Source organism: Diadema antillarum, unplaced genomic scaffold, assembly GCF_040938485.1.
Source record: "Diadema antillarum isolate AM-2024a unplaced genomic scaffold, OU_Dant_1.0 seq00000830_RagTag, whole genome shotgun sequence".
NCBI classification, from domain to species: Eukaryota; Metazoa; Echinodermata; class Echinoidea; order Diadematoida; family Diadematidae; genus Diadema; species Diadema antillarum.
The window spans coordinates 598714-625244 of NW_027271706.1; the positions used below are offsets into that span (position 1 = coordinate 598714).

The 26531-nt window shown below is 38.7% G+C and overlaps 1 protein-coding gene across 3 annotated transcripts in view; it reads left to right on the forward strand.

The window, feature by feature from the left end:
• LOC139740059 (speract receptor-like) overlaps positions 1 to 26531 on the forward strand; it is a 527367-nt gene that overhangs the window by 476142 nt on the left and 24694 nt on the right. For all 3 annotated transcript variants that reach the window (XM_071650652.1, XM_071650650.1, XM_071650653.1), the window contains one exon: positions 11132 to 11230. In XM_071650652.1, the coding sequence (XP_071506753.1) occupies positions 11132 to 11230 (99 nt within the window). The remainder of the gene's footprint in view (positions 1 to 11131; positions 11231 to 26531) is intronic.

Sequence of the window (26531 nt, forward strand, 5' to 3'; positions counted from 1 at the left end):
TGGTTTATTCTAACCCAGTCATCCTGAAATGTCAACAGTCCGAGTTTTGATCAGTTACTATAAATCATTTGGTAGATATTACATAAAACGTTTGCCGTTACAGACATTACATTTTTTTGGAAACGATTTTTTACCTTTATGTGGATATGTTGAGAAATTTATGAATCAGAGGATTAAGTAAAAGGAATTTTCTTCTGAAATGAGTGCTCTGGTCCTGTTTAAGTTGTAGATTGATCATGGTGTGCAACACATTCAGCATTTACTATACAGAGTCACAAATGTAGCGTTACGGACATTACATTTTTAGCGTTACGGACATTACAACTTCGTCCACATTTTAAAGTCCGAATATTCAGACTTTAACACAGTCCATATCTCAGACAAGGCTAATATTAGTGGTGGTTTTTTTTTTTTGGTTCATTCTTAACTATAAACTACTTTGAAACAAGTGCTGAAGTGTTTCTGAATTATGGAATAATGAGAGTCAAAGATTGTGTGTTTTTACAAAAATTATTAACAATTTTGCCCCAAAATGGGTTTCTTAAAGAAAAGAACGCCTAAAAATACTTTAATTGTATCAAAATACCACTTAAATGAAAGAACTAAACAAGTTCTAGCATTTGATACTAAACTTGTCCCTGTAGCTCATATATTTTTCAAATTATTGCAGATTCATGATTTTTAGGAAAGGTAACATTTTTCGCGGAATTGCCCATATACATCATTTTAAAGCTGAAAGTCTGCTCTTTCAGAATATGGTCTTAACTAAAAATTCATGTCTGGCGACTTTTTGTTTGTTTTGTGGTGCAGGGTCACATTTAATGTATGGAATAATGATATTGTAAATACAGTTAGAGCCATCGTCATTATCATCAGCACCGGTGCAACTCATGCGATTAGTTGTGGTCCCTGTAACTGAATGAGTGGATAGAAGAAATAACATAGGAATGACAGAATCATGAAGAAAAGAACGATCTTTCCTTGTTCATTACGTAATAAGGTTTCATTGGTATTATGCTAATGAAATGGATTATGTGGATACGAACCGTTTCTATCTTTCACCTTAATTAGGTTATCCGTGACAGCTCACAGATCGCCTTCTGTTTCTGTACAAATTTATAATTTCGTTATCTTTGTTGCCTTCTTTGTAAATCCTGTGCAGAGCATATCTCTAAAAGCTCAATCTGCTAGCTCTTGAAACTTGCAGCACTTATGTATCATGAGCTCAAGATGCTCTTGATTTTTTTTTCTTTGTTATCGCTCAACCATTACGTCATTATTGTAACATACAAACAGTGCTTGTCAGATTATTTTTTGTTGTTTTGTTTTATTGTTCCATATTCCACATTTCAACAAATACTTAAAACATAAACATCACAATACAAAAGCCTGGATGAATTGTCAAGTACAGCTTATAAGACAATAAATCATGTGAAATATGAGGAATCTACATAGAAGCATTGCTTGTAGGGTGTACATTCCCAGATGCGGATGTGAGATTATTTCTTACTTGGTTATGTAATTAAAGGAATGACAATTTGTGAATTGGAGAAATATAAACGCCAAAAAGTAAAAAGAAAAATGAAAAAAAAACAAAGAAAACAATGTCCGCGGCACAGACTTCTTGAGAGTTGCGTGATCACCCGAGCGAGGTACAAGTCAGATGCAGTGTACAATAGCAGAGATACCAAATGTGTACAAAGGAAGTTCAGGAGATAATACAGAAATCACGAGCGAGGCACATGTTACATAATCGATAATGTCAGTAATGTGAAGTATGAGCAAAGAATATCGAGGAGGATTGAAGAATAGCTATAGATATGAATTCAGAAAAACTAGTTTAAGTTTATGCTTAAATGAATAAAGAGACTGAGATTGGATTATATGTGTATCTGAGAACGGACAAATTGGTCAAACAGACGAGTAACGTTTACTTCAAACTGGACATCTTTATTGGGCTTCTTCCAAGATGACGTGCGTGCTGAATATAGCCGGACAGTTTCCTTTCTGTTTATGACATCTTTAAGTAGAACACTACATCATTCCCATGTTAGTTGAAAACGCACATTACAATAAAAGGCATTTCTATAAAGGCACATCACAACATAAGATTGATATTAGATGTTCCTTGAGTCAACTAAGATACCTGTGTGAAGATTTTTTTTTTCTTTGTGTGACATTTATGTGAATGGCAAGCTGTATAGGGCGTGTCCCTCACAGATGCACTAATCAGATACAACAAACTGTAAACTTTTCGTATTCTAATTAGAGGGCATTTGATATCTCTGGTTTCACAGTGCTTATATATGCAGGTTAAGGATACACAAAGTGAAGTGAATGATGTTGCGTATTCTTTCAAGTACGCTGGGGATTTCGAGTACGGGTCGAATACCGCTCAGCCTTTCGGGTAGTTGGATGATAAGTACGCTCCGTTAAAGACTAGATCTGTATCAGTGCGGCCGAATAATCCTTGGTACACAACAGAAGCGAAGGAGGCCAAGAGGCGCAGACGTCGCGCAGAGCGCCGCAAGTCTGGTCTTTTCTTCGACAAGAGAGCTTTATCGGCAAGAGTGTGAATCCTAAGACCTTAGACAGGAGATTGCTGACGCAGACACCTAACGACTTTTCAACATCGTCAAAAGACTCACAATTGCACATCCGGATTTTGCTCTTCCTGATGATACTTCAAATCCTGAACTGGCTAATCGGTTTGCTGAGTTTTTTGACAACAAGTTTAGTAGCATTGTATCTTCATTCCCAATGTCTCCTGAAATCTCTCTTTATGATTCCTCTCACATAAATGTAAACACTGTATATTTTCTGACTTTGCTGTAATCACTGAGTCGCAAATGAAAGATCTCATCAATTCTCTTCCGTCCAAGTCATGTTCTCTAGATCCTCTTCCCACATGGCTGCTAAGAGTGTCTAGATGAATTTCTTCCTACAATAACTCACATCCTGAACCTTTCATTGTCATCAGGCGTAGTTCCTGAACACTTCAAAAGGTCGATCATATTGCCCTTTTTGAAGAAACCTAGCTTAGACCGTAATAATTTGAACAATTTTCGCCCCATTACTAATTTGTCTTTTCGTGGCAAAGTTCTTGAGAAAGTGGTTGCTTGCCAACTCAGAGATCATTTTGATAAACACCAGTTGTTTCCTAGAAATCAGTCTGCCTACAGGCACTTCCACTTCACGCAAACCGCCTTATTGAAGGTACTCAATGACCTCCTCTTAGCAGTAGACAAAGGCCATGAAGCTGCTCTCCTGCTTTTAGAATATTCTGCTGCGTTTGACACCATTAATCATGCATTGCTCCTCAACAGATTAGAGACTAATTTTGGTCTTACTTTAACAGTCTTGAGATGGAATGCATCTTACTTACATGACCGCCACCAGATGGTTACTCTTAATGGCGCCTTTTCCCGGTCGTTCCCTTTCAGACATGGTGTCCCCCAGGGGTCTGTGGTTGGTCCATTTCTACTGTATTTCTTCTATACACAGCCCCTCCATCTTCGGTAATCAACTCTCATGAAGATATACTACATGTTATGTATACTGACGATACTCAAATTTACATAATCATACAACCAAATACCCAAGTCGAAGCACTCTGTAAACTTAGTAGTTGTGTTGATGATATCAAGCAATGGTCCCGCGATAACTACCTAAAATTGAATTGTGTCAAATCAGAATTCTGTCCATTATGTTCATTCTCCGTTCAGGCGGGGTAGCTCTCTCACAAAATTTTCTTTTGAAGATAGTACTATCCCCATCTCTCAGTCAGTCAGAGATCTCGAAGTTATTGTAGATAAGCATCCGAACTTTCAACAACATATTAAGAACTCATGTCGTTCTGCTTCTTGGGGTATTTGTAAAATTTGTAAAATCAGTCTTCCACTGAACGTCTTATTCATGCATTTGTATCTTCTCATCTTGATTACTGTAGCTCTCTCCAAAGAATTCAAAATACAGCTGCTAGGCTTGTGACCCATACAAAACGATCTGACCACATTACTCCAGTTCTCCAATCTCTCCACTAGCTCCCCATACAATAACGTATCACCTTTAAAATCCTTCTCATTGTTCATAAGATATGTAATATTCTTGCCCCATCTTATCTCAAAGACTTGATTTCTCTCCGCTCCTCCACTTCAACCCGTTCTCTCCGTTCTTCCTCTGTCACATGGTCTCCGCACCTGTCATGGTGCCAGGACTTTTCCTGTTATTTCTCCATCTCTTTGGAACAAACTCCCTCTTTATATCCAGAATGCTGAAAGTGTTGATAAGTTTAATTCACTGCTGAAGTCCTATTTTTTGTTGTTATATTATATGTACATAATGCTGTACTTTAATTTGATATTTTTCCCGCATCTACGCGCTTAGAAGTAACGTCAATAATAAGCACTATATAAGTGTTATTTATTCATTATTATTATTATTAGTGTACTCATTGTCACTGTCATCTGACAAATTATCGGAAGCACTGGGTTGTTTTGTTTGCTCCTGTTCATTTTCTCTGAAAGCTGGTTCATAATTGTTCTCCTTCATGGCTTTGAAGAAAGATGTGTTGCGGGTTATCACAACTAGCTGTTACCATAGAGCCTTTAACAATCGTGACTACCAGTGGCTCGCACTCATAGGGAGTCATCGTCATCACGCTTCACTAGAACTCTATCTCCGACACGAAGGGGATCGCGTCTGAACGTCATATGGTCGTGTGCGCATAGGTCTCGCGAACATGGTCGTTGCTGAAGGTAGCGATGTCGTCGCGTGCGGTGTTACGCGATAGTTGCGAAGAAATCGATGCATCTCTTGTCTCCATGATTTGGATTAGGCATGACCTGTGCGGAGAACTTTCTTCAACATGTGCGCATAAACCGCTTTGCTTCACCATTGACACGTGGCCATCGCGGCGTTATCTTACGATGGGTGAAGCCTAGGTATTATAGGTATTAGGTATTGATACTGTCTGTTGAAATGTAGGCCATTATCGGATCGCACGATCTGCGGGACTCCGAACAATGAGAATATTTTATGCAATAGCGGGATTATAGCTTTGCTCGACGTCGACGACACGACTTCCACAACATGGTATCGACTATAATCATCAATGACTACTAGCAGGTGATCTCCTGAGGGCAAGTCGGCGAAATGTATGCTCAGTTCTACCCACGGACCAATGGGCAGATCAGACATTTCAAGCGGTGCACGAGGACTTGGCCCTACGGTTGTCGCCTGACATGGTATGCACTTGTTTATTTTTCGCTCGACCATTCCATCAATGCCAGGGAACCACGCTTTTTCTCTCAGAAGCTGCTTAGTTTTTACAACGCCTTGATGACTTTCATGAGCGATGTCGATCATGCAATCCCTCAGTGATTGTGGGATGACAATAAATTTCCGCGCAACACAAGATCATCATTTGGCACAATTGACAGCTCATCGCGGACATTGTAGAGACTCTGTAGGCGGCTCTTTACATCATGAGATAGAGCGGAATCTATCGCTTCCTTCCAATTTCGCAATCTGAGTGCCTGCATACACAGATTCAATGCGACGTTTTGCTCGGTCGCGACTTGGATTTCGCTTAGCTTCATCGATTTGGGTGCTCCGTTCACACTCACGAAATTGATATGTTGCTCTGCTGTTTTTTTTTTTCTTCGCGGTTACTACGCTCAGTGGTCGGCAGAGGATGGCGGGGACAAGTAATCCGTTGGGTTGGACTTTCTGGTCTCGTACACGACAACGAAATCATACTCTTGAACTTTGAGGATCCATTTCTCTATTCGCGTCGGCGGTTTGCTGTGAGGATTGTTGAAGACGGCCACTATAGTGACTTGTGGTCGGTAATTACTTCAAACGTATTACCATACAAGTAAAGATGATAATGCTGAACTCGCCAGGTGATCGCTAAAGTGTCTACGAGAAGCTGTGTTTGTTTGTCGGGGTCGTAGAATGCATTCGTGCATCCGGCTGCGAGGTACTGCTTGACGTTATGCATGGCTAGCTGATGTTATGTGGTCCACTGCCACTCCATCTTTTCTTTGGTAAGGTTGCGAAGTGGGGCAGAAAGCGTAGCGAGGTCTAGAATGAATCGACCACAGTAATTAATCAGGCGTAGAAGACTGCGCACTTCCTGAACACTCGATGGATCTGATGCGTTGATTATCGCTTGCACTTTCTTTGGATCAGGTGACACCCCATCTGCACTCAGGACACGTCCGAAGAACTCCATCGTTTCTTTGTGGAATTCACACTTTTCCTTGTTGAGAGTGAGATGATTGGCTTTCAATCGCTTCAAGCATTGTTCGAGCATGCCGTCAAGTTCCTCGGGTGTGCTGCCAAACACTAGAATATCATCAGTGATATTCAGAACTCCATTGAGACCGCTCAGGGTGGTTTGTATCAGCTTCTGAAACATCTCTGCTCCTGCGTTGACGCCAAAGTTCAGTCGCTTATATCGAAACAGGCCGATATGAGTAGAGAAGACAGTTATGTAACGTGACTCTTCGGCAAGCTCTATCTTGTGGTAGCAAGCGTTGAGATCCAACTTTGCGAAATGTCGAGCTCCATGCACTTTTGTGATTATCTCGTAAATGGTAGGGGGCAAGTGGCGTTATCTCTGGATGGTTTTGTTGGGAGCACGCATATCTACACAGATGCGAATTTGATTCGGACTCTTGGGTTTTTTTGACAACTTGAATCGGCGACACCCAGGGCGTCGGTTCATCGCCAACACGTTCAATGCTGCCCAAATCAAAAAGATGTTGCAGTTCTTTCTCCGTTTGTTTTCGAACGTAGAACGGAATTCTGCGATGGGGCTGGGCTTCTGGCTTCGTGGTGTCGTCAATGTGAAGTTTACACTTCACGTCTTTGAGTTTCCCAACCCTTTGAAGAGTTCGGTGTAGCGTGATGACAAGTCATTGTCGTTGGTTACAGCGTACTGAGCTTGACAGTGCCTAGCGATTCTGCAGTGTCACAACTCAGCAGTTTATCAGAATCTCCATAGACCACATAGAATGTAGCTTCAGTAGTATTGTCTCTGAAGGTCAATTCAGATTCGAAAGTGCCGCGAACCATGAGTGGAGCCTTGCTGCATATGCGTAGATGCGTAGATACTGATGTCATCGTCCTCCAGCGTAAAGGATCTTTTGGCTTTCACTTTGTTCGATACCAAACGTGTATTCACGGTCACTGCCCTGTTTGCGGCATTAGTCATAGTTAGTTCACGAACTCGACCTCTCGCAGTTTCGGCATTTCTGTCCTCGCACGGGACATTCATTCTGATGAGGGTAATCGCATCCACGGTAAAACACTCCTTCGCTTTAGCAGATGACTGCTTCGACTGAGGGGTCTTGGGTTTGCGATGCGGTTTATGCTTGTTGTGTTTGAACACTTTATTGACTCTGGCATGCGCAGTCTGCTCATGCTCGACTTCTGCAGCTCTGGAGGCGGATAGTGACAGCGATCTGACAAGTCCTAGGAGTTCGGCTAATAACATGTCTTTCTGTAGAGCTTTACGTCTGAGTTGGCTAGAGTGACAGCCTTCGATGATCTGAGTTTTTAGTTCGCTGTCAACATCACTGGTTCACACTCGGTTGCTGTCTGCTAAGGCGTGTGTAATATTGAACAACTGTCTCATCAGTTTTCTGAGTTGTGCGCCTGAACACAATGCCTTCATACAGTATGTTTTTCTTCGGAGTGAAGTAGTTAGTAAGGGCTTGCTTCTCTGGGTGTCGAATATATCTTGGAATGTTTCTCCTCCATAATGAAATAACAGAGCTTTCTGTCGCTTAAAATCGGTTAGGCCTATCCCAAAAGCGACCATGGCTCCTTTGAACCGGCATAGCCAACGTTCCCATCGTACGAGAAGAGACGTGGGGTCCATGAGGGCCATGGCGAGACGTCAGCAAAACAGCGAGAAGAAATCAAGCTATCCTCGTCGCCAGTGTTACATACTAACATGCTAGTCAGATATGTGTATATGAGAACGCACAAATCGGTCAAACAAACGGGTAATGCTTACTTCACACTGGACATCTTTCTTGGGCTTCTTCCACCATGGCGTGCGTGCTTAACGTAGCCGGACACTGCAATTATGACGTCATTTTCACAAATCACATCGCCTCTACCTCCATTTCTTAACGTTATTTTCCAGTGAAATAGGTAGGCGCATATTCCATGAAGTGATCTATATTTCATTATAAAAGATCGCCGTTGCGCACACGTCAAAATTTCATAATACTCCAATCGAGCTAGAATTCATTTTGCATACGTCTCAGACCATTTTGAGCATTTCAAACTTTTGCATGTCCGCGCGCCCGTCATTCGGGCGTATTTGCGCGTCCGTAACAAAAAACAACAAAAACAAAAGAATGCTTCTGCATGGAGTCAGTTTCTCGAGCATATTTCTACCAAATGGGACTTTAAGGGTGACAAAAGTATTTAAAGCTATCAAGTTTCTGCATGAAATTAAATATATCTAATTTCATAATGACGTCATCAGATTTCAAGCTTATCACTCTTATGCTTCACCATCTTTTACCCAAATTTTAGTATGTTGTAGCTTATTACATTTTCCGTTTTAATTGTAATAACTATTTTTCAATGTTATGACATCTTTGTGAAAAAAATCGATTGAAATTACCCTTGTAAAATTTGACAATTTACGTGTTATCTCTATGCAGTCCATTTTCTTCTAAATGCCAATTGACTTGAGCAGTAGCTCACAGAATTTCTCCCAGATTTTGATATGTTGCAGCTTACACTTTTAGTGTCTGTGATAATTATTGTAATTTTTAAATGAATGTCTGAATCGTGTCTTAAAATTGGTTAAAATCGAAAGTTAGGTTCCGAATTATGGAGATTTTATGCAATCCATATCATGTACAGGCATAACGTCAAATTTATTCGATCGTGTCTCACTTATCCTTGATCAATTTGTACCCACAACTAAGTATGTTGTAGCTTATCAAATTTTCAATCGAAATTATTCTTACATTTGTTCAATTTGATGATGTCATCATCGTGGCAAACTCGACTGAAGTTATCTTTGTCAAATTTGACCATTTTACGTTTAGTCATTATAGCAATCCATTTATTTTCTTTTCCCGAAACCCAAATTGACATGACTTTATTCATTGAGCAGTAGCACAATTATTCCTGTTTCGATTTCTCCTAGATTTCGATATAACTTGGCTGGTACTCTGGACTATCGTCACGTTGCCATTGTTTGTCAATTGAATGTGGCAATCATTTCTAAGAATGTGGTTGAATTTGAAACTCAGGCTTCAATTTACGGAGATTTTGTTCAATACTCATAAACATATATGAAATTGCGTGGCCAATTGCCCCCGTCTCAAATTAAACGGATCATCTAATTTGTCACTTATGACAAATTTTTTAGTCTGGTTTTTGTTCTCTTTGTCTTTTATTCTTATTTTTTATTCTTATTTCTTTGTCTTCTGTTTCTTCCCCTCTTTGCTTTGTCCAACTTTTCTCCTCATGCTCATTCTTGTTCGTCTTTGTCATTGTTTTTCTTCAAACTTTTGTTTTCATACCTAAAATATTAATTCCTCACTATTCATCAGATTTTATTCCGACTATTTCATAGGTTTAGTAGTAGGAAATAAGAAAGAGAAAAAAAAACTTATTGGGAAGACCAGGTGATATGCCTATTACGTGAAAGATGTTCGTCGTGTGTTAAGATGTGCATCCAAATAAGCAATGTTGCTGCTTTTTTCAGAAGTCTTATCATCGAAGTTCGCTACTCTGCAGGAACTGAATTACGATTAATTGTGATTAAGGCTATGGGAATTAAACACCGCTCTACTTTGCAAAGTTGCTTTGACTGAGGTAGATGCTCACAGGCTGGCCATAATGTCCACGTTATCTATAACACACGGGGAAGGCTAGAGCTACTCAAATTAGGCTGTCTACGCCAACACCGTGGTTTCATCACGATGTCATAGTAATATGATACGATGGCTACATATAGGCATTACGAGATCTGCTCTAAGTAGACGTGTTGCCTTCCTAAGACAATCGGGCAGCTTCTTTTTTCCGTCGTATTATCTTTGTGAGGCGAAAAATGTCCAATGGCACAGGTGATTCTACGAAGTTAAGACGAAGATGACACGACTTGGCAAGGTGCCCTAACGATGGCCCTGCGACGGGCAAAATAGACTCACGATTCCAACACGAATATGAACTTCCACACGGTCTTCAGGCCATTTTTGGCTTTCCAAAGATTTTGCCACCGCTCACGAAGTTGTTGACGGATCCTGAAAAATTCCACAAGCGGTCATACAATGGCTTAAGATGCCCTCACGAAAGACCCGGTGTTTATACAATCAGAGTCGAATTTGAAAATTGCCTTTATCATGTGTCCATCATTGCTCAATTTCTGGACAGTGTGACGTCTACATACATGTTACACGCAAACGAACATGTAGCGCACGTCGCAGTGCATCACGTTTTGCAGCATCACTCCGTGAGCAGTGCATGCAAGTTTAAGTGTAAGTTTTTCGTCTCTAGCATTAGGAATACAGCATAGGCCTTACATCTAGCAGTTAATGCACGTGGGTCTGTGAGAAGGTGCGATTGATTCTTTGGACGATCATCAGGCGCCTCCACTCCCATGTTGGTGGCAGGATATCTTTAAAAAGTTTGTCATTTGAAACTGGTTGAATATCCCCCTTCTCTTTCCACTATATGTACTTGCACACTTACACATTTACTTGATATTCATAATGAATATTCACATTTTTTATAATATGCATCATATTGTCATTGTTTATAAATATGCTTACAAATTCACCTTTTTCCTCCTTAAGAGGAACATGCTAAAAATATTTTCTCACCTACATATTTGGCTAACAGTGGAGCGATCGTCTGAAGTCCCACGTGTGAGTATTTATGAATCAATAGCATCCGTTCTATAGACTAGAACGCTGCAAACGCTTCTATTAGAGCACTTGATGCACATTCACCATCTTCAAAGCTCTCTTTTACATTTTGTAAAGAACGTTCAGATTATACCAGTAGAAATTGCCAGAATGGTTTATTCTTTTAACTCGGTGACAAGGAAAAAGAATTGTTTAATACGTGGCTCTTAATTTCTTTACAGGCTCAACTGTAGCTGGTGTGGTGGGACTGACAATGCCACGGTATTGCCTGTTTGGGGACACAGTCAACACGGCCTCACGTATGGAATCAAATGGAGAAGGTACATCGCTTTTACTATGCAATCATTTTTTTTTTCATTTTCATCACTCACTGCTGTACAAATTGTCATGTGGTGTTCTCTTATATAACGGACTTACAATCTCTACTTGCTGAAGCAATGTGCTTCCACCAGCGTTTTGTACTTGATTCATCTTATTGCATATTCACAAACAAATGAATATAATCAAGAAAGTTGATATATCATCAGATAACAGTTTTCATGACAACAGCAGGTTTGTCTAATACGTTTTCAAACAAGTACATGAATACAGGGCACTCTATAACCAATGTCATGCTATGCTACTTAATTACACGGTCCTAATCATCGATCCTTGATTGTATTTTTTTCTTCCTATCTAAATATTAAATTGTACTTCAATAAACTTTGAAGGCCTGAGAGAAGTGAGTACCTTAATATTTTTCAGTTTTCACAAGGTATAAGATCTTATATCTTATTTATATTTTTATAAATATTAAACTAAAGGAGGACGAATTCTGTCAAATCTGGAGCCGGGGAACTGTTTTTGTAGTTGTTGTTTAAGTGTAGGGGGAGGGCTGCTGGCCCGGGGATGGCCATGGGTAATTCGCGTGCTTGGGTCAAGGGTCAGTGGTAAGCAACCCACGGAATGTAGTGTGATTTGTTGTGTTTTTCAGTCAATATTTAAGACTCAAAAAGTCTCACAGTAGAGGCGTACCTGATCCAAACAAAGCGCTTCTACACATTGGTTAAATCATGATGATTACACGAGGTCAAGTTAAAATCTTTGATATCTGCCCTTGCTGTTCACAGTGAAATATTACATCAAACCTAACCGCGCACACACACTCATTTATCGAAAGAAAGAGTGTAATATCTACAAGTAAAACAACTGGCCGCCCGTCCCTCAAATTATGTTATTATATCATACTGGCTACGCCCGAAGCCTAGAGCATAATAACACAGAGAAACAAAAACAGCAGCTCACAGCACGGGCCCGGCGGCACGCACCCCCGACGCGCGCAAGTCCATTCACCAATCATCCTCTTTTTACCATTCATGACTCGAGACGCTCAACGGAAACTGTACCATCCCTTTAAAGGAAAATTAAAGAAACCTCGCCTTTCGCATCCGTTCTCTACCTATATATGGGGTTCTTGTCCGTGTCCAGGTGCAGCCCCGGGGTTTTGGGGGGCTCTTACGCCTAGCTTAACTGTTTGTTAGCTTTCTTAAGTCCGTCAAGCACTTTAGCATGGTAGCGACTCGTTGCGATTTTTAATTGACGTTTTCCATCCTGCCACGCACACACGTGGCGTTTATTTTTGGACAGCCACTCGGTCAGGCGAAACTTAGCTCAATTTCATGTCCCCAGAAGGCAGAAACAACCCCCCCCCCCCCCTTGACTCTCGTGTTTTTGGCTTCTCAGCTTAGGCAAGGGTTCCCTTGGACTAGGACCTTCCTAAGGCCAGTTCCTTTATCTAAATTAGCCGAATTACTCATTTTTTCTGGAATCTGTTTTTCATGTACTGTACAGGGTTACTCTTGCGTGTATCAGTCAGACCGCAGCGCGGCGAAAAGTGCTCGCATTTATCGTACTCGTATGCACGCCAAACGGTCATACGAATACATAATGTGCTACAACACCTTGCCATTTCACAGCTTATTATTGCAATAGGCAAAGTAAAAACCTAAGCAAACGGATATCATCTAAAAGTAGAAAAATAGCTCATTCTCATGAAGGCAAAATCAGTTCTAATTTTTTGGATATACATTAACGTAATTATAGTACGAAGTATGTGGTGAAAAAAAATTGAAGAGTTTTATGTTCAGGGTCGCAAAATACTGTGATCTTGTGCTCAAATGAATCGTCTGTATATATTCTGCTGAAATATATCAACTTTTGGTTCGGTGATTGGCTGGCGCATGTTGACCTGGGTTCAACCTTGCTTCAATGAACTTCCCTCAAAAAAGGGGCAACACAATTATGTATATTGGCATTGTCAATAGGAAATGATTTATGCTAATATAAAATCTAGATTGTACTTGTGTTTTTTATTAAAAAAAGAAAAATATTTGCTCCATGACATTCACTGTGAAGTGTAATCATCAAAATAACCATTGTAAAAATCGCAATGCGAACAAGTCCAACTTATTCGCATTTATCGTACTCGTATGCACGCCAAACGGTCATACGAATACATAATGAGCTACAACACCTTGCCATTTCACAGCTTGTTATTGCAATAGGCAAAGTAAAAACCTAAGCAAACGGATATCAGCTAAAAGTAGAAAAATAGCTCATTCTCATGAAGGCAAAATCAGTTCTAATTTTTTGGATAGACATTAACGTAATTATGGTACGAAGTATGTGGTGAAAAAAAAAATTGAAGAGTTTTATGTTCAGGGTCGCAAAATACTGTGATCTTGTGTTCAAATGAATCGTCTGTATATATTCTGCAGGAATATAGCAACTTTTGGTTCGGTGATTGGCTGGCGCATGTTGACCTGGGTTCAACCTTGCTTCAATGAACTTCCTCCCCTCAAAAAAGGGGCAACACAATTATGTATATCGACATTGTCAATGGGAAATGATTTATGCTAATATAAAATCTAGATTGAACTTGTGTTTTTATTAAAAAAAAGAAAAATAATTGCTCCATGGCATTCACTGTGAAGTGTAATCATCAAAATAACCATTGTAAAAATCGCAATGCGAACAAGTCCAACTTATTCATTTTCAAATTCGAATCGCTGAGCTGATATCCAAGTCGTACTTCATCCACAAGACCTGCACAAACAAGTGATGTCATTGGTAATTGAAAACAAAATAACAAGTCAAATCAAATCTGTACATGTTATAAATACACCTACCTTAGCACATGTACAAATGTAACAAGGTCAAATCATTGCCATGATACCTACAGGGAACTAAACTCACATCGAGAGATACCACACAAAATGTTGAAGGGAGTAATGCAGGTACTTGTACATGTATTTAGGCCCTACATCCGTTTACATAGGCATACAGATATAGATTAATCACTGTCAAATCTTTGAAAAGAAACGCTTTATTAAAGATGGGCACGTAATACACGAACAGATACGTGAAACAAACATAAAATGAATGTGAGATGAAAGAACAGGGCGCCAGTCAAAAAAAAAAAGCATATATATATATATATATGTATGTATATTTCCCACCACATGTACAAAATATATTCGAGGAACTTCTGGTAAACTTTGTAATTTCTGTCGCACTTTGAACCTATTGAAATCCCTTCTAAACCATGCGACACTAACCTTTTTTTCACATTTTTTAACAGCTTTGCTTTTCGTCAAGGCCAACTTACGAACAAAAATAAAAAAAGAATAAGAAGAAAATCAATTAAATCCAGGACAACAAAAAGTCTTAAAAATTGCTCAAACTTCATTGCTTACTAGAAGACCTTAAAAAACATCAAACAAAAGAGCGTTTATCAGAGATCAAATCACCCTACCATCCTTCCATGTCCTTGTACGCACACTCTGTTTGACTTCACAATTTGTAGGCCTTTTCCTCTTTCTTCGCAAAATCTCGCGAATTCTCGTTCAAGGGAGCGACAAGATATGTTTGTTTGTTTGTTTTGTTTTATTTTGTTTAATCATGGGTTAAAATGCCCTCGATCAGCCAGGTGAGGCTGTTTTTCAGAGAGGCCGTGAATACAGTGTTACAGCAACAACAAAAACAATGCAACAGTTAACAAATCAATTAAAGCAAATTAACAATAAAAACAAAAAAAAACAAGCATAACAAAATGAAATACATTACAACATAGCAGAAACTAGATACCAAGAAAAAAAGGAATATAGATGTAACCACTTAACACAAACGCTACAAAAGAGGGTGACACAAACAGGTTCACGTTAATTCAGACAATTTAGCTCAAACATAGTTATGAAATCCACACTATAACACATACTCTAACATTCTTTCAAAAGCTTTCAAATTACTTCTCATTCCTACATTTTCGGGGAGGTTATTTGATATCTTAACACTGGAATAAATGCATTCAAATTTCATGAAATTTGTTATAGGCTTTGGAAGTGTGATAATATTGCGTGAATTGCGTAAATGATATCTATCTCTTTTGATAACTCTTTTTTGACAGATAAATGATGGCAGTAAATGATGTTATAATCTGAAAATGAATATTGCGGCGTGTTTTTCCCAGCGATTACTAATTGCTTCCACTCCAGATAATTCATATAACGCTCGACTACTGAAACGATAATTTACTAATAAAATGGTGCGGAGAGCCCTTTTTTGCAAAACAGTTATTTGATTTATTAGACGTTTACCGGCGTTCCTCCACACAATTGAACAGTAATCCAAATGGGGCTGAATTAACCCTTTGTATAAAAAATAAGGGCGGTGTCTTGCGGAATATATGGCCTTATTCTCTTGAAGCAGTACAAAGCAGAAGAGAGTTTGGCCTTTACATTCGCAATGTGATTGTTCCACGTCAGAGTGTCGTTTAGGGTCACACCTAAATACTTACAGGAGTTTCTTTGTTGTACGCAAAAATCATTAACCGTAACCTTAACGTTATCAAAGAGCTGTTTTTTTCCGCATGGGTGTGACAATCATGTATTCATACTTTTTTTCGTTTAGCAGTAGTCCATTGTACCTGAGCCAGTTCGTGATCGCCCTTAAGTCATGGTTTACACACTTTTCTAAGTCATGGGGATTGTTTGCTGCGTAGTAAAGGCAAGTGTCATCAGCATACAAAGAGACAGTACAATGTTGTACAACTTCAACAATGTCATTAATAGTTATCACGAACAGAAGCGGTCCGAGGATACTTCCCTGGGGAACGCCGCACGTAACGAGACATTGTTCAGACATATTTCCGTTAACAACTGTGACTTGCTTCCTAAACGCCAAATAATCTTTGAACCAGGCTAAACTGTCGGATTCTACACCGTATTTTCGCAGCTTCTCAATTATCACATCATGAGGTATTAAATCGAAGGCTTTTTTCAAGTCAAGTGTAACGAGTGCAACTGCACGCCCTTCATCTAAAGCCTTCCGGATTTTTTCTGTAATTGTTACAAGAGCAAGCAAAGTTGAATAATTAGGGCGAAATCCAAATTGATTATTTGTTAAAAGATTATTTTCATTGAAATAATTGTATAATTGCTTAAAAACGACCTCCTCGACGACTTTTGAAAGGACTGGAAGGACCGAGATGGGTCGATAACTTTGTGGGTCGGTTACGTCGCCTCCTTTGAAAATTGGCGAAACTCGAGCTAGTTTCCAGGCTTCTGGTATTCTACCCTGAGCCAGAGACAAATTTAGTACATGACATAACGGTTTCACAATCACAGGCAGAGTATCTTTCAACACACTTGTTGATAAATTATCTAAACCAGCTGCCTTATTTCTCGGAATTGTATCAAAAGATTTCATGATTTCACATTCGGTGACAGGATCAAATGAAAATTTGCAGGTTACTTGTTTGATGTACTGAGCGGACCTGCGATAATCTTCTTTCGGCAAACTAGACTTAAGACGTTTTGGCGCATCCACAAACAAGTTATTCATAACATTGGCTATATCTTTGTAGTTGTGAACGTCCTTTCCTTCGCATTTGACATGATGCAATACGTGTCCCTTTCTCTTAGGTAACAGTGTATGAAGAATCTTCCAGAGAACGGACGAGTCACCCTTATTTTTCAAAATGCTTTCATTTATATATTTTCTTCTACATTTACGAATCAAACAAGTTACAGATTTCTCAATTGCTTATATTTATTCCAATCGGATATCTGTTTAGTCTTTAGTGCCGTCTTTTTACTTTTATCTCTTTCAAACATAAGCGACTTAATGTCATCATTCATCCATGGGCTGATTTGTGCTTAACCCTTCTGCGTTTCATTGGGGCAAATTTATCTAATATGTTCACATATTTAGAAACCATCATCTCATAGGCGGTATTGGTGTCTACTTCACAAAACACTTCATCCCAACATTCACTGCGTAGCTCATTACAAAATGTGTGAAAATCCAGATTTGTTAAATTGCGAAAGTTGACATTTTTATGATTTGAGGTGGCTGTTTTCACTCTACCAATAGCTGATACCACCATATAATGATCACTGAGTGTGATTGGTGCTACGTCACAATACTGTATATGTTCATGGTTAGATGAAAACAGTAAGTCAATGGTTGTGGCAGACAGTGGTGTAATTCTAGTGGGCTTTGTTACAAATTGTTTCAGACCATAATCTGAGACGATGTTTAACGGCTTCCTAGTATGATTAGATAACACAGGCTTCGTCACATCACAATTCAAATCACCGATCACAATATAATCAAAAGATTTATCATCTAAACACTGAAGAGTATTTTCAAATTCTTCAAAACATTTCACTGGAGCATCTGGGGGCCTATACCACACCACAATACACAGTGGCTTCTGCCTTTTAAAGGTAACATTTATACATAGAAGCTCGATATCACAAACAATTTCTGTATAAATCGTATATGCTATTGAATCTCGTACATATATTAGTATACCTCCTCCTTGTCTATTCCTATCACGACGTATTACATTATAACCGGCTATCTCTCTCTCAGTATCAGATATAGACCCATCAAGTCTAGTCTCACACAAAGTGAACATATCAAAATGGTTATTAATCAGTAAATTTTCTATTTCTTCTAAGTTCTTCATGAGAGAACACACACTTAAATGACAAAGTTTTAAACCACGGTGTGATTTGAGATTGCGAAAGATTGTCTCGCAGTCGTCATATTGAAATGTGTTAGTCACTGAGGACAATGCTGTCTGCATGGGTTCATTTGGCTCAGGCAAGTTATTGAAAGGCAATTCGGTGAAGATGCACTTACTACAAAACCAGTCAGCTGTTGAATGAAAGAAATCGTCGTCCACGTTTGAGCATGAGAGATGAATCAAGTTGTGGCATGAAACACATAATATAGCGTTGTGACTAGATTTTGCAAGCATCGAACATTGAATACATGGGAACTTGTGTAACATAACAGATGATCACGCTGTTTGCGATATTCAGTGGTGATAAAACTGAGCTAGAGGTTTTCAAGATCACGCTAACTGTTGACTTTCACCTTCCTGTTGTCTGTTGTGTCCCTTGTCCATGCCTTTCTTACGCTTCGACTGCTCCGAACTTTGCCGAACAGGGCTTGACGGTCTCTCGTGAGATGTTCGTTGACGAAAATACTGGTCCCTCGCAGCGTGCTCCGAGCACGGTAGATCTTGTCACTTATGTTGTTTCTCGTGAACTTGACGAGCAGGGGGTTGGGACCACGACATTCCTCTGTGTGCTTGACCTGGAGACGATGTGAACGATCGATGTCTTCTGGGGTGAGTTCGATCCCTAGCTTTTGGTTGACGAGATCCATGACAACTGCATCGGTGTCCTCGTTTGCGGACTCGGCAAGTCCGTAGATCCTCAAACAGTTCCGACGACTGTAGAGTTCAAGTTCTTTCATCTCATCAGTAACTTTGGACAGCTTGTGCTCGAGATTACCGATGTGTTTTTCGAGGTCCTGGATCATTTTGAGTTTTGCCTGGAGGTCATGGTCCAGTGACGCATACACTCGCTGCGTAACAGATTCCAAGATGGCGTCCGATGACGTCTACTACTTCAGCAGTAGACAATGCTTCCACGATGCGTTTTTGAAGGGTGCCATTGAACTCTTCCATAGAAAGGCCAGAAGGCACAACGCTCGAATGACCAGCAGCAGTGGCCGCAGCTTCACCGAAATTCGTCAACGGGGAAGCTTGCCCAGGGTCCATCGACTGGGGCGCGTTGATGTCTTCGGCGTTTTCTGCCTTCTTTTTGGCAGACTTGCCACTGTTCCTGGGGGCCATTTCCAAGAACGGGATATCATCCAGGAAAACGAGCCAGGATATTGGTAGCAACAGTTCAGTAATACTATGATGAAAATGTCAGGAACTCGCTAAATTGCAGAAATTTTATCAACTAAATGAGGCAGCGATTCAGAAGATGTGTTACGTCGTTGATGGCGCCCTCTATATAAGTGTCAATACATATGTGTCAAAGGGTTTCTCGGAGGACGACCGTAATAATAAACTGAACACAGTGAATCACGGTGTCAAACTAAATACGTGTCATCCGACTTTTTTATTTGAGCATGGTCGGTGCAATGTGGGATGGTGTGCTCCTGGATCGTAGTACAATCTCACCGAAAATGTTCTTTCGGGTAGAAAAAACACAAACACAAACAAATCGCCTCACAATTTCCTATATTCTGAGTAAATCCCTAAGCACGTGCATTTTTACCATTGAGATCCCCCAATGAACATATTAGATGCAATTCCGTGATGTCGGTAACCGCTCGATGACTGCAGCTCGGGCGAAGCCGGATGCTGGCGTCGGATAGCCGGTTCTCGCGGGGTGGCTGATGCCTGTTCCTGGCAGTCTGTCGCGGCGCCCTTTTTAGGTGTGGCAGCACAGCGTGGCCGGATACACACGGTCGGGAGTCGCTGGTAGCTGTCCGGTTCGCGGGTGTCTGCCTGTCTCTACAGCTGGGTGTGTGATAACTGGATGACTGGACAGCATCCGATTGTGGCTGTGTCTCGGATACTCAGTGCATGGATAACGGCTACAGAATATGGCAACAAATCCCTTGTCATAATACAACTCTTATTGGGACTTCTAATTCTAAACTCCTAATATAAAATTATTGTCTACCCTTGCACTTATGCATATAGAATAAAACCAAACTTTCTCATCCAAATTTATCGTTTTCCTCAGCTTTCATATATCATCTTCACTTAATTCTCTCTTACGAAAGAAAAATACATTTGTGTCACATTTCAAGTCCTTTTGCCACAAATTGCCGTTCAGTGGAATACATAAGCGATGTGTTAGCAACGCATGAGTGTAACCTCTCCAATTAATCGAAACGTCACACTATTAATGGGGCGGTTACTAAATGTCCAGCTATCGAATCAAACTACTAGCAGTACAAATCTCTCCGATGAACAATCAGTTCTTACCAGCTTCTGTTATTAACTCCACATGCATACTTTACACTATATCTATTTTGTTTCTGGTGTTCAAATCCTAATTTCACACAAACCTTACGTTCTTTTAACATTAATTTCTCAATCGATTCACATCATCTCTTTATCAATCCTGATGTATATCGTATGTATGCATACCGATATATGTATGTCAAATTATCATATATCGTAATCATTGCGAGTATCGGACTAAAAAATGAACACCGGAACAATTACACCATAAACAGGAATTATCGTTACGAATAAGAACCTTATTGCCATTTCTTTTACTCAACCGGTTTCACTTTTGGCGTGTAACAAGCAACCTAACCTCACTGTCAGACCAGTTTTCTTTCTGGCTTAAATATTTTTCGGAGCATTACGCACTCAAAAAGCATCATAACGAACTACTTTCGGGAACACCGTGCGGTGTACTTGCTACTCTTTGATGTCAACATACCTTTACTACTATTCGAGTCAAATTAAAAAAAAAAATCTATTCTGTCCTACCGGTTGTTAATTAAAGCAACAGCAATGTTTGCAAACCTACAGCTTCTCGGTCCCTTTTCCTTTTGGAATGTCAGGTAAGCGGTGTCCAGCGGCCGTAATCTGGCAGAACTGCGTATCTCCTTTAACCCATTACGCAAGAAATCGGCTTAAAAGATTCATTGTTACACCTTTCTAAACTGGGATACAATGAGTTGCATTTTTCTTCTTTTCTTGGTCATAATTGGTCTAAAGAATTAATTACCAACAACAACAACAAAATCACAATTTGACCTTTAGTAAGTACTAATAATAAACAATTTAAAAAACTTACGCAGTTCTGCCAGATTAATCGCAGCCAAATTTCAGCGATCGTAACCTGGCAGAATTGCATATCTCTGATCACGTGCGCGGGTTGATCAGCCAGAGCTGTGTAGTCTTTGGCCATGCGGGGGGGGGGGGGGGGGGGGGGGGTTTCAGGCAGAACTGCGTATCTCTAGGAGATACATACGCAGTTCTGCCTGATACGCACGTGTTTCATCAGGCAGAACTACGTATCTCTTTTCGTGGTTAACCACGTGCTTATCATCAGCAAAAACTGCGTATCTCCTAGAGATACGCAGTTCTGGCTGATAAACACGTGGTTTATCAGGCAGAACTACGTATCTCAGTCTCTTTTCTGCGGATTGTCTAGCAGATTACCATCCATCCCCCTTACTATTCAGCAGATGCAGCGTCAAAACAATGAATATTTTAGATCAAGTTTCAAGTTTCAAGTTTGTAAAACATTTATTTTCCCTCTTTTTCATGTTGTATATCACATACATAAGATTGTACAAGGAAGGCAGAACCTAAAAAAAGCAGAGCTTTTGGTGAGCTGCCTAAAAAAAATACATTACATCACATACACAAGAAACAACAAAAACATAATAGTTCGAGTACAACTTTTTGAATTGGTTGTTCACATTGTATAATGTCATCATTATTGATTCACATTTAATTAGATTTTATCCATTTTCAATTCAATTTCAATTCAATTCAATTCATTTATTTTCATTCTTCTTCTTTTTTCTTTTTCAACAAAAACATAACACAAGATAAATCAGGTTTTACATCATAAACAAAGAACATTTGTCTTAATCAATAAATGGTATCAATAAACATAGGAGCGCATACTGGCAAAAAAAAAATAATACAAAGTCATGCTTTAGTTGAAAAAAAAAGGAAGAAAGAATAGAGAGGTCCACTAAAAAGCAAAGCTTGTAGATTGTGAACCACTCATAAAACCTATAAATTACTTATTTACAAACACTTGTGACGAATATAATATACGACAGGACGGGACAAAACAGAAGAAACGCAACAACATGACACAACTTGCCAGAATAGATGAAAAGTATGGAAGGAAAGAAAGAAGAAAAGAGAGAATGAGAGAATACCTACACGCTGAATAAGGGAAATGGAACAGAGGATGGTAGAGAATGTGCTTCATAGAGTTGGTGCTGCATGCAGCTGAGCAAGGATTGTAATGGCTACTTCTTTACGTAATAATAAATTCAGTGTTTGGATGGTGGATGATGAACTCTGAGGTTAACAAAAACTATAGCTGTTAATGGAAAAAAAACATGTCAGTTAGGATTTAATAAAAAAAAGTTTCAACTTGCGCTTAAAAGAATACAAAGATGGGGAATATTTTATTTCACAGCTCAGTGAGTTCCAAAATCTAGGACCAGTGTATGTAAATGTATTCTGAGCCAATAAAGTTCTCAGGAGGGGTAAATGAAACTCATTAGATTGTCTAGTGGGATAATCATGAAAAGACTGGTTCCGTGGGAACATTGAATTAAAAATACTGGGAAGTGCATTTACATTGTAATTAAACATAAACTGACCAAGTTGAAAAAAATACAAATCTTTAATTTTCAAAATCTCATGTTTAATAAATAATGGCTCTGTATGGGAACGTGGCGGGACGCCACAAATAATACGAATAACCTTTTTTTGTAACAAAAGTAATTTATCTAGTAAGTTTTGATGGGCACTACCCCACGCTAGGAGTCCGTAATTAAGATAAGGTAAAATTAGAGAAAAATACAACGTCAACAAAGAGGATAATGGAATATGAAACTTGAGTCTATTAATAATACCAATATTGCGTGAAATTATTGTACTAATGTTAGTAATATGCGGCCTCCACGAAAGTTTATCATCCACTGTGATACCAAGGAATTTTATATGAGGAACTCGTTCTAACAAAGTGTTATCAAGAACAATACCTGTGTCTAAATCTTCTAAAGAATTACTAAAAAACATATACTTAGTTTTCTGAAGATTAAGAGATAATTTATTAGCTCTTATCCACTGAGTTACTTTTTTCAATTCGGAATTAACTATGCGTACAAGAGTATCTGGATTTTGGTGAGAAAAGAAAATATTTGAATCGTCAGCAAAAAGTATAGATGAGAGTATGTCAGATGATCTACAAAAGTCATTAATATAAATGATAAAAAGTAAAGGTCCTAATAAACTACCCTGTGGGACGCCACATTTAATGAATTCTAAACTCGAGCTGTACTCGTTCAGAGATACATATTGTTTTCGGTTTTGTAGGTAACTCCTGAACCACTCCAAGGCCTTCCCGCGTATTCCATAATGAGACAGTTTATAAAGTAATATTTCATGATTAATTGTATCGAAGGCCTTGGAGAAGTCCAGGAAGATACCAATAAGATGAGAATGATTATCAATAGTGTGCGCAGCGTGGTCAATAAACTTTAAAAGAGCATGAATGGTGCTATGTTTCTGACGGAACCCAAATTGAGAATTTGTAAAAACATTATGCAAATTCAAAAAATTAATTGTTCTTGTAAATATCAATTTTTCCAATATTTTAGATAAAGATGAAAGCAAAGAAATAGGTCTATAATTACATATATCAGAATCATCTCCTTTTTTAAATAAAGGGAAAACCTTAGCTATTTTCATAAAATCAGGAAAAACACCACTTGATAAGGATTTATTGAAAATATATGAAAGTGGGTCTGCAATTGAAGATATAATCCCCTTTAAAATAAAATTACTGATATCGTCATGACCGGCACTTCGCTTGTTATTCATTGCGGTAACAATATCTATTATTTCATATTTTGTTGTTGGAACAAAAAAAATAGAACTGGAATTGGATTGACCTAAAAATTCAGAAAAATGTATATTTGACTGCGGTATTTTTTCTGCCAAATTCTCTCCAATCATTGAAAAATAAGAGTTAAAAATATTGACTATATCATTAGGATCTTCAAAAACTTTATTATCATGTCTTATTTTTATAATTTCTGATTTCTTTTTTGATATATTCATAGCCTGCTTCAACACCTTCCATGTATTTTTCATATCATGTTTATATTTTTCTAACTGAATCATATAATATTTTCTCTTTTCCAATCGTATAATCTTCGTTAAAATATTTTTATACGAAGTGTATTTATATATTAACTTCTCAGTTTTTTTCATTTTGAATTTATAATATAACCTATTTTTCCTATTTATTGAACGAAGAAGAGATTTTGTAATCCATGGTAATTTGGGGGACGTTTTATAATTAACTGACTTTTCTTTTAATCTGGGAATATATTCATCTAAATGTCTATTAACTATCCCTGAAAAATTCTCAAAAAATACATTTATTCGTATGTGGAAAATAACTTGTTTTCCCCAAATATTGTACGTCTGTATTCATGTTTCAGTCTTATTTAGCGGCATGAGAAGAACCGCTACATCAAAAGCCTGGCTGCTACTTGGGTCATTGTCGATCTCATGAAGCATTGCGTTTGGATTAAGAATGATATTAGACTAGACGTAAAGATTGTTCATCAAGACTACATGTACTACATTGTAGACCGTCTTAGACTGTAGTCTATTCAGGCCTAATGTTACACTAGACTATCTGGAGACTAGACTAGAGTAGAGCGGTAGAGGGATCTGCATACGATACAGATCTCATCGTCCCTACTCTATGCCCAAAGTAAGAGTAGGCCCAGACCCTATGGGCTGTAGGTCTAAACTCTATTTAAACTAGATAATACTAGGCCTAGCTAAAGGCTTATTTACAGCTCTATTAGAAATAGAAAACAGGCCCTAGGTCTAGTTTGTGCAGTACTGTACTAGCCACTCCTACTACAGTACGAGGGTAGTAATGTTATACCCTCTACGTAGGCCTACAACGTACTAGAACTCTACTAGAAAGTGTTAGATCCAGACGTCTATATTGGGGCATCATTAACAGACTAAAATCAATGAAAATTAGTATCTAGTCTAGATCTAGACTCCAGATCTACATTTAGGTGGAGTCTAAATCTAGAGCTAGACTGTCTATTGGGGATCTAGTACTAACGTCAGTAGAACTAACAACAAGGTAAGGCCTTACCTGCCTAATGTCTAGATCACAGATCTAGATCTACTTCTAGGGCTACATGGTTATGATTTAGCTTTTAACCTGTAGATTCTAGATTCTTTATATTACAGACTGAAAGACTGCCTATGCCGAATTGAATCTAGAAAAATAGAAAACTAAGTAAAGACACAAGAACCGGCGCTTCGGCCTAAGTTTAGTAACGGCATGATGAGATCTTCCTAAATCCTAGTAGAACTCTACCGGTACCGGTATAACTGTAAAAGTGTTAGTGTTGGCCAATTTCTGACGTCTTTAAGATTGGATCGAAAATGCCATTGTTATGGACGGTATCCTAGATATTCAATAAACTTCAATTTTTTTTCAATTCAATTCAAAGTTTATTTCATTTTTCGACAAAACATATAAGTTACACTTCTTTTGACAACAGAAAATAAGGTAAACAGAACATTATGTATCGAAAAGAATATAAAACAATTGAGGAGGACCACATAGTAATTATACATTGTAATAAAAAAAACCAGAAGTGATCGAAATATAGTACACGTATAACTTTGCTTAAAGTGCATGCGAAAAATGGAGAGACCCACTAAAAAGACAGAGCTTGTAGAATGTGGGCCCCTCTGGAATAATAACATCAATAGAAAAATTAATTAAAGCATTATAAATACTATAGGAGAGGAAAAAAAAGGAAGAAGTCTGGAAGCCCACTGAGAACTAGAATTACAGATAAATACACTTACTATTACAGACGTGAACAGCATAAAACAAGACTAGACAACAAAACAACTGCTGGAGAAAAGGCTGTACGGGACAAAACGGGATGGATAAGACTAACAGACGCGAAAAAACATGAAACAAGACTAGACAGCAAAACAACTACTGAAGAAAAGGCTGTACGGGACAAAACGGAATGGAAACGATGAACAAATAGAAGACAAAATAGCAAACGAAAATGCACAACAGAGACAGCGATCTTCGACAGAAGTGTATCAAGGGAAACAGGAAATGGTTGTGGAGGGGGAAAAAGTGATTGTAACGTCTGAAAGGAGAAAAGCAAGGAAATGAAGGGACGTGAGAACAGGAATAAGACAGACATTCATGTCTTTGACTCTTTTGGCGAAAGCGTAGATAGCAGCAGACATCCAAAAGATTAGAATTTATTCTTCAAAGAGGAAAAAGTAAGTCTGTATGTGAGAAAGAAGGCCAAATGGCTAGTTGAGTCCTGGAAAGTCATACGACTGCAGTAGAAAGGACTTCAGTCTCCTCTTGAAAGAATGTATGGATGGGGCGTTTTTTATATCATGATTCAGAGAATTCCAATAATTTGGGCCGATATAAATAAGTGTATTTTTAGCAAGAATCGTGCGTAAGAGGG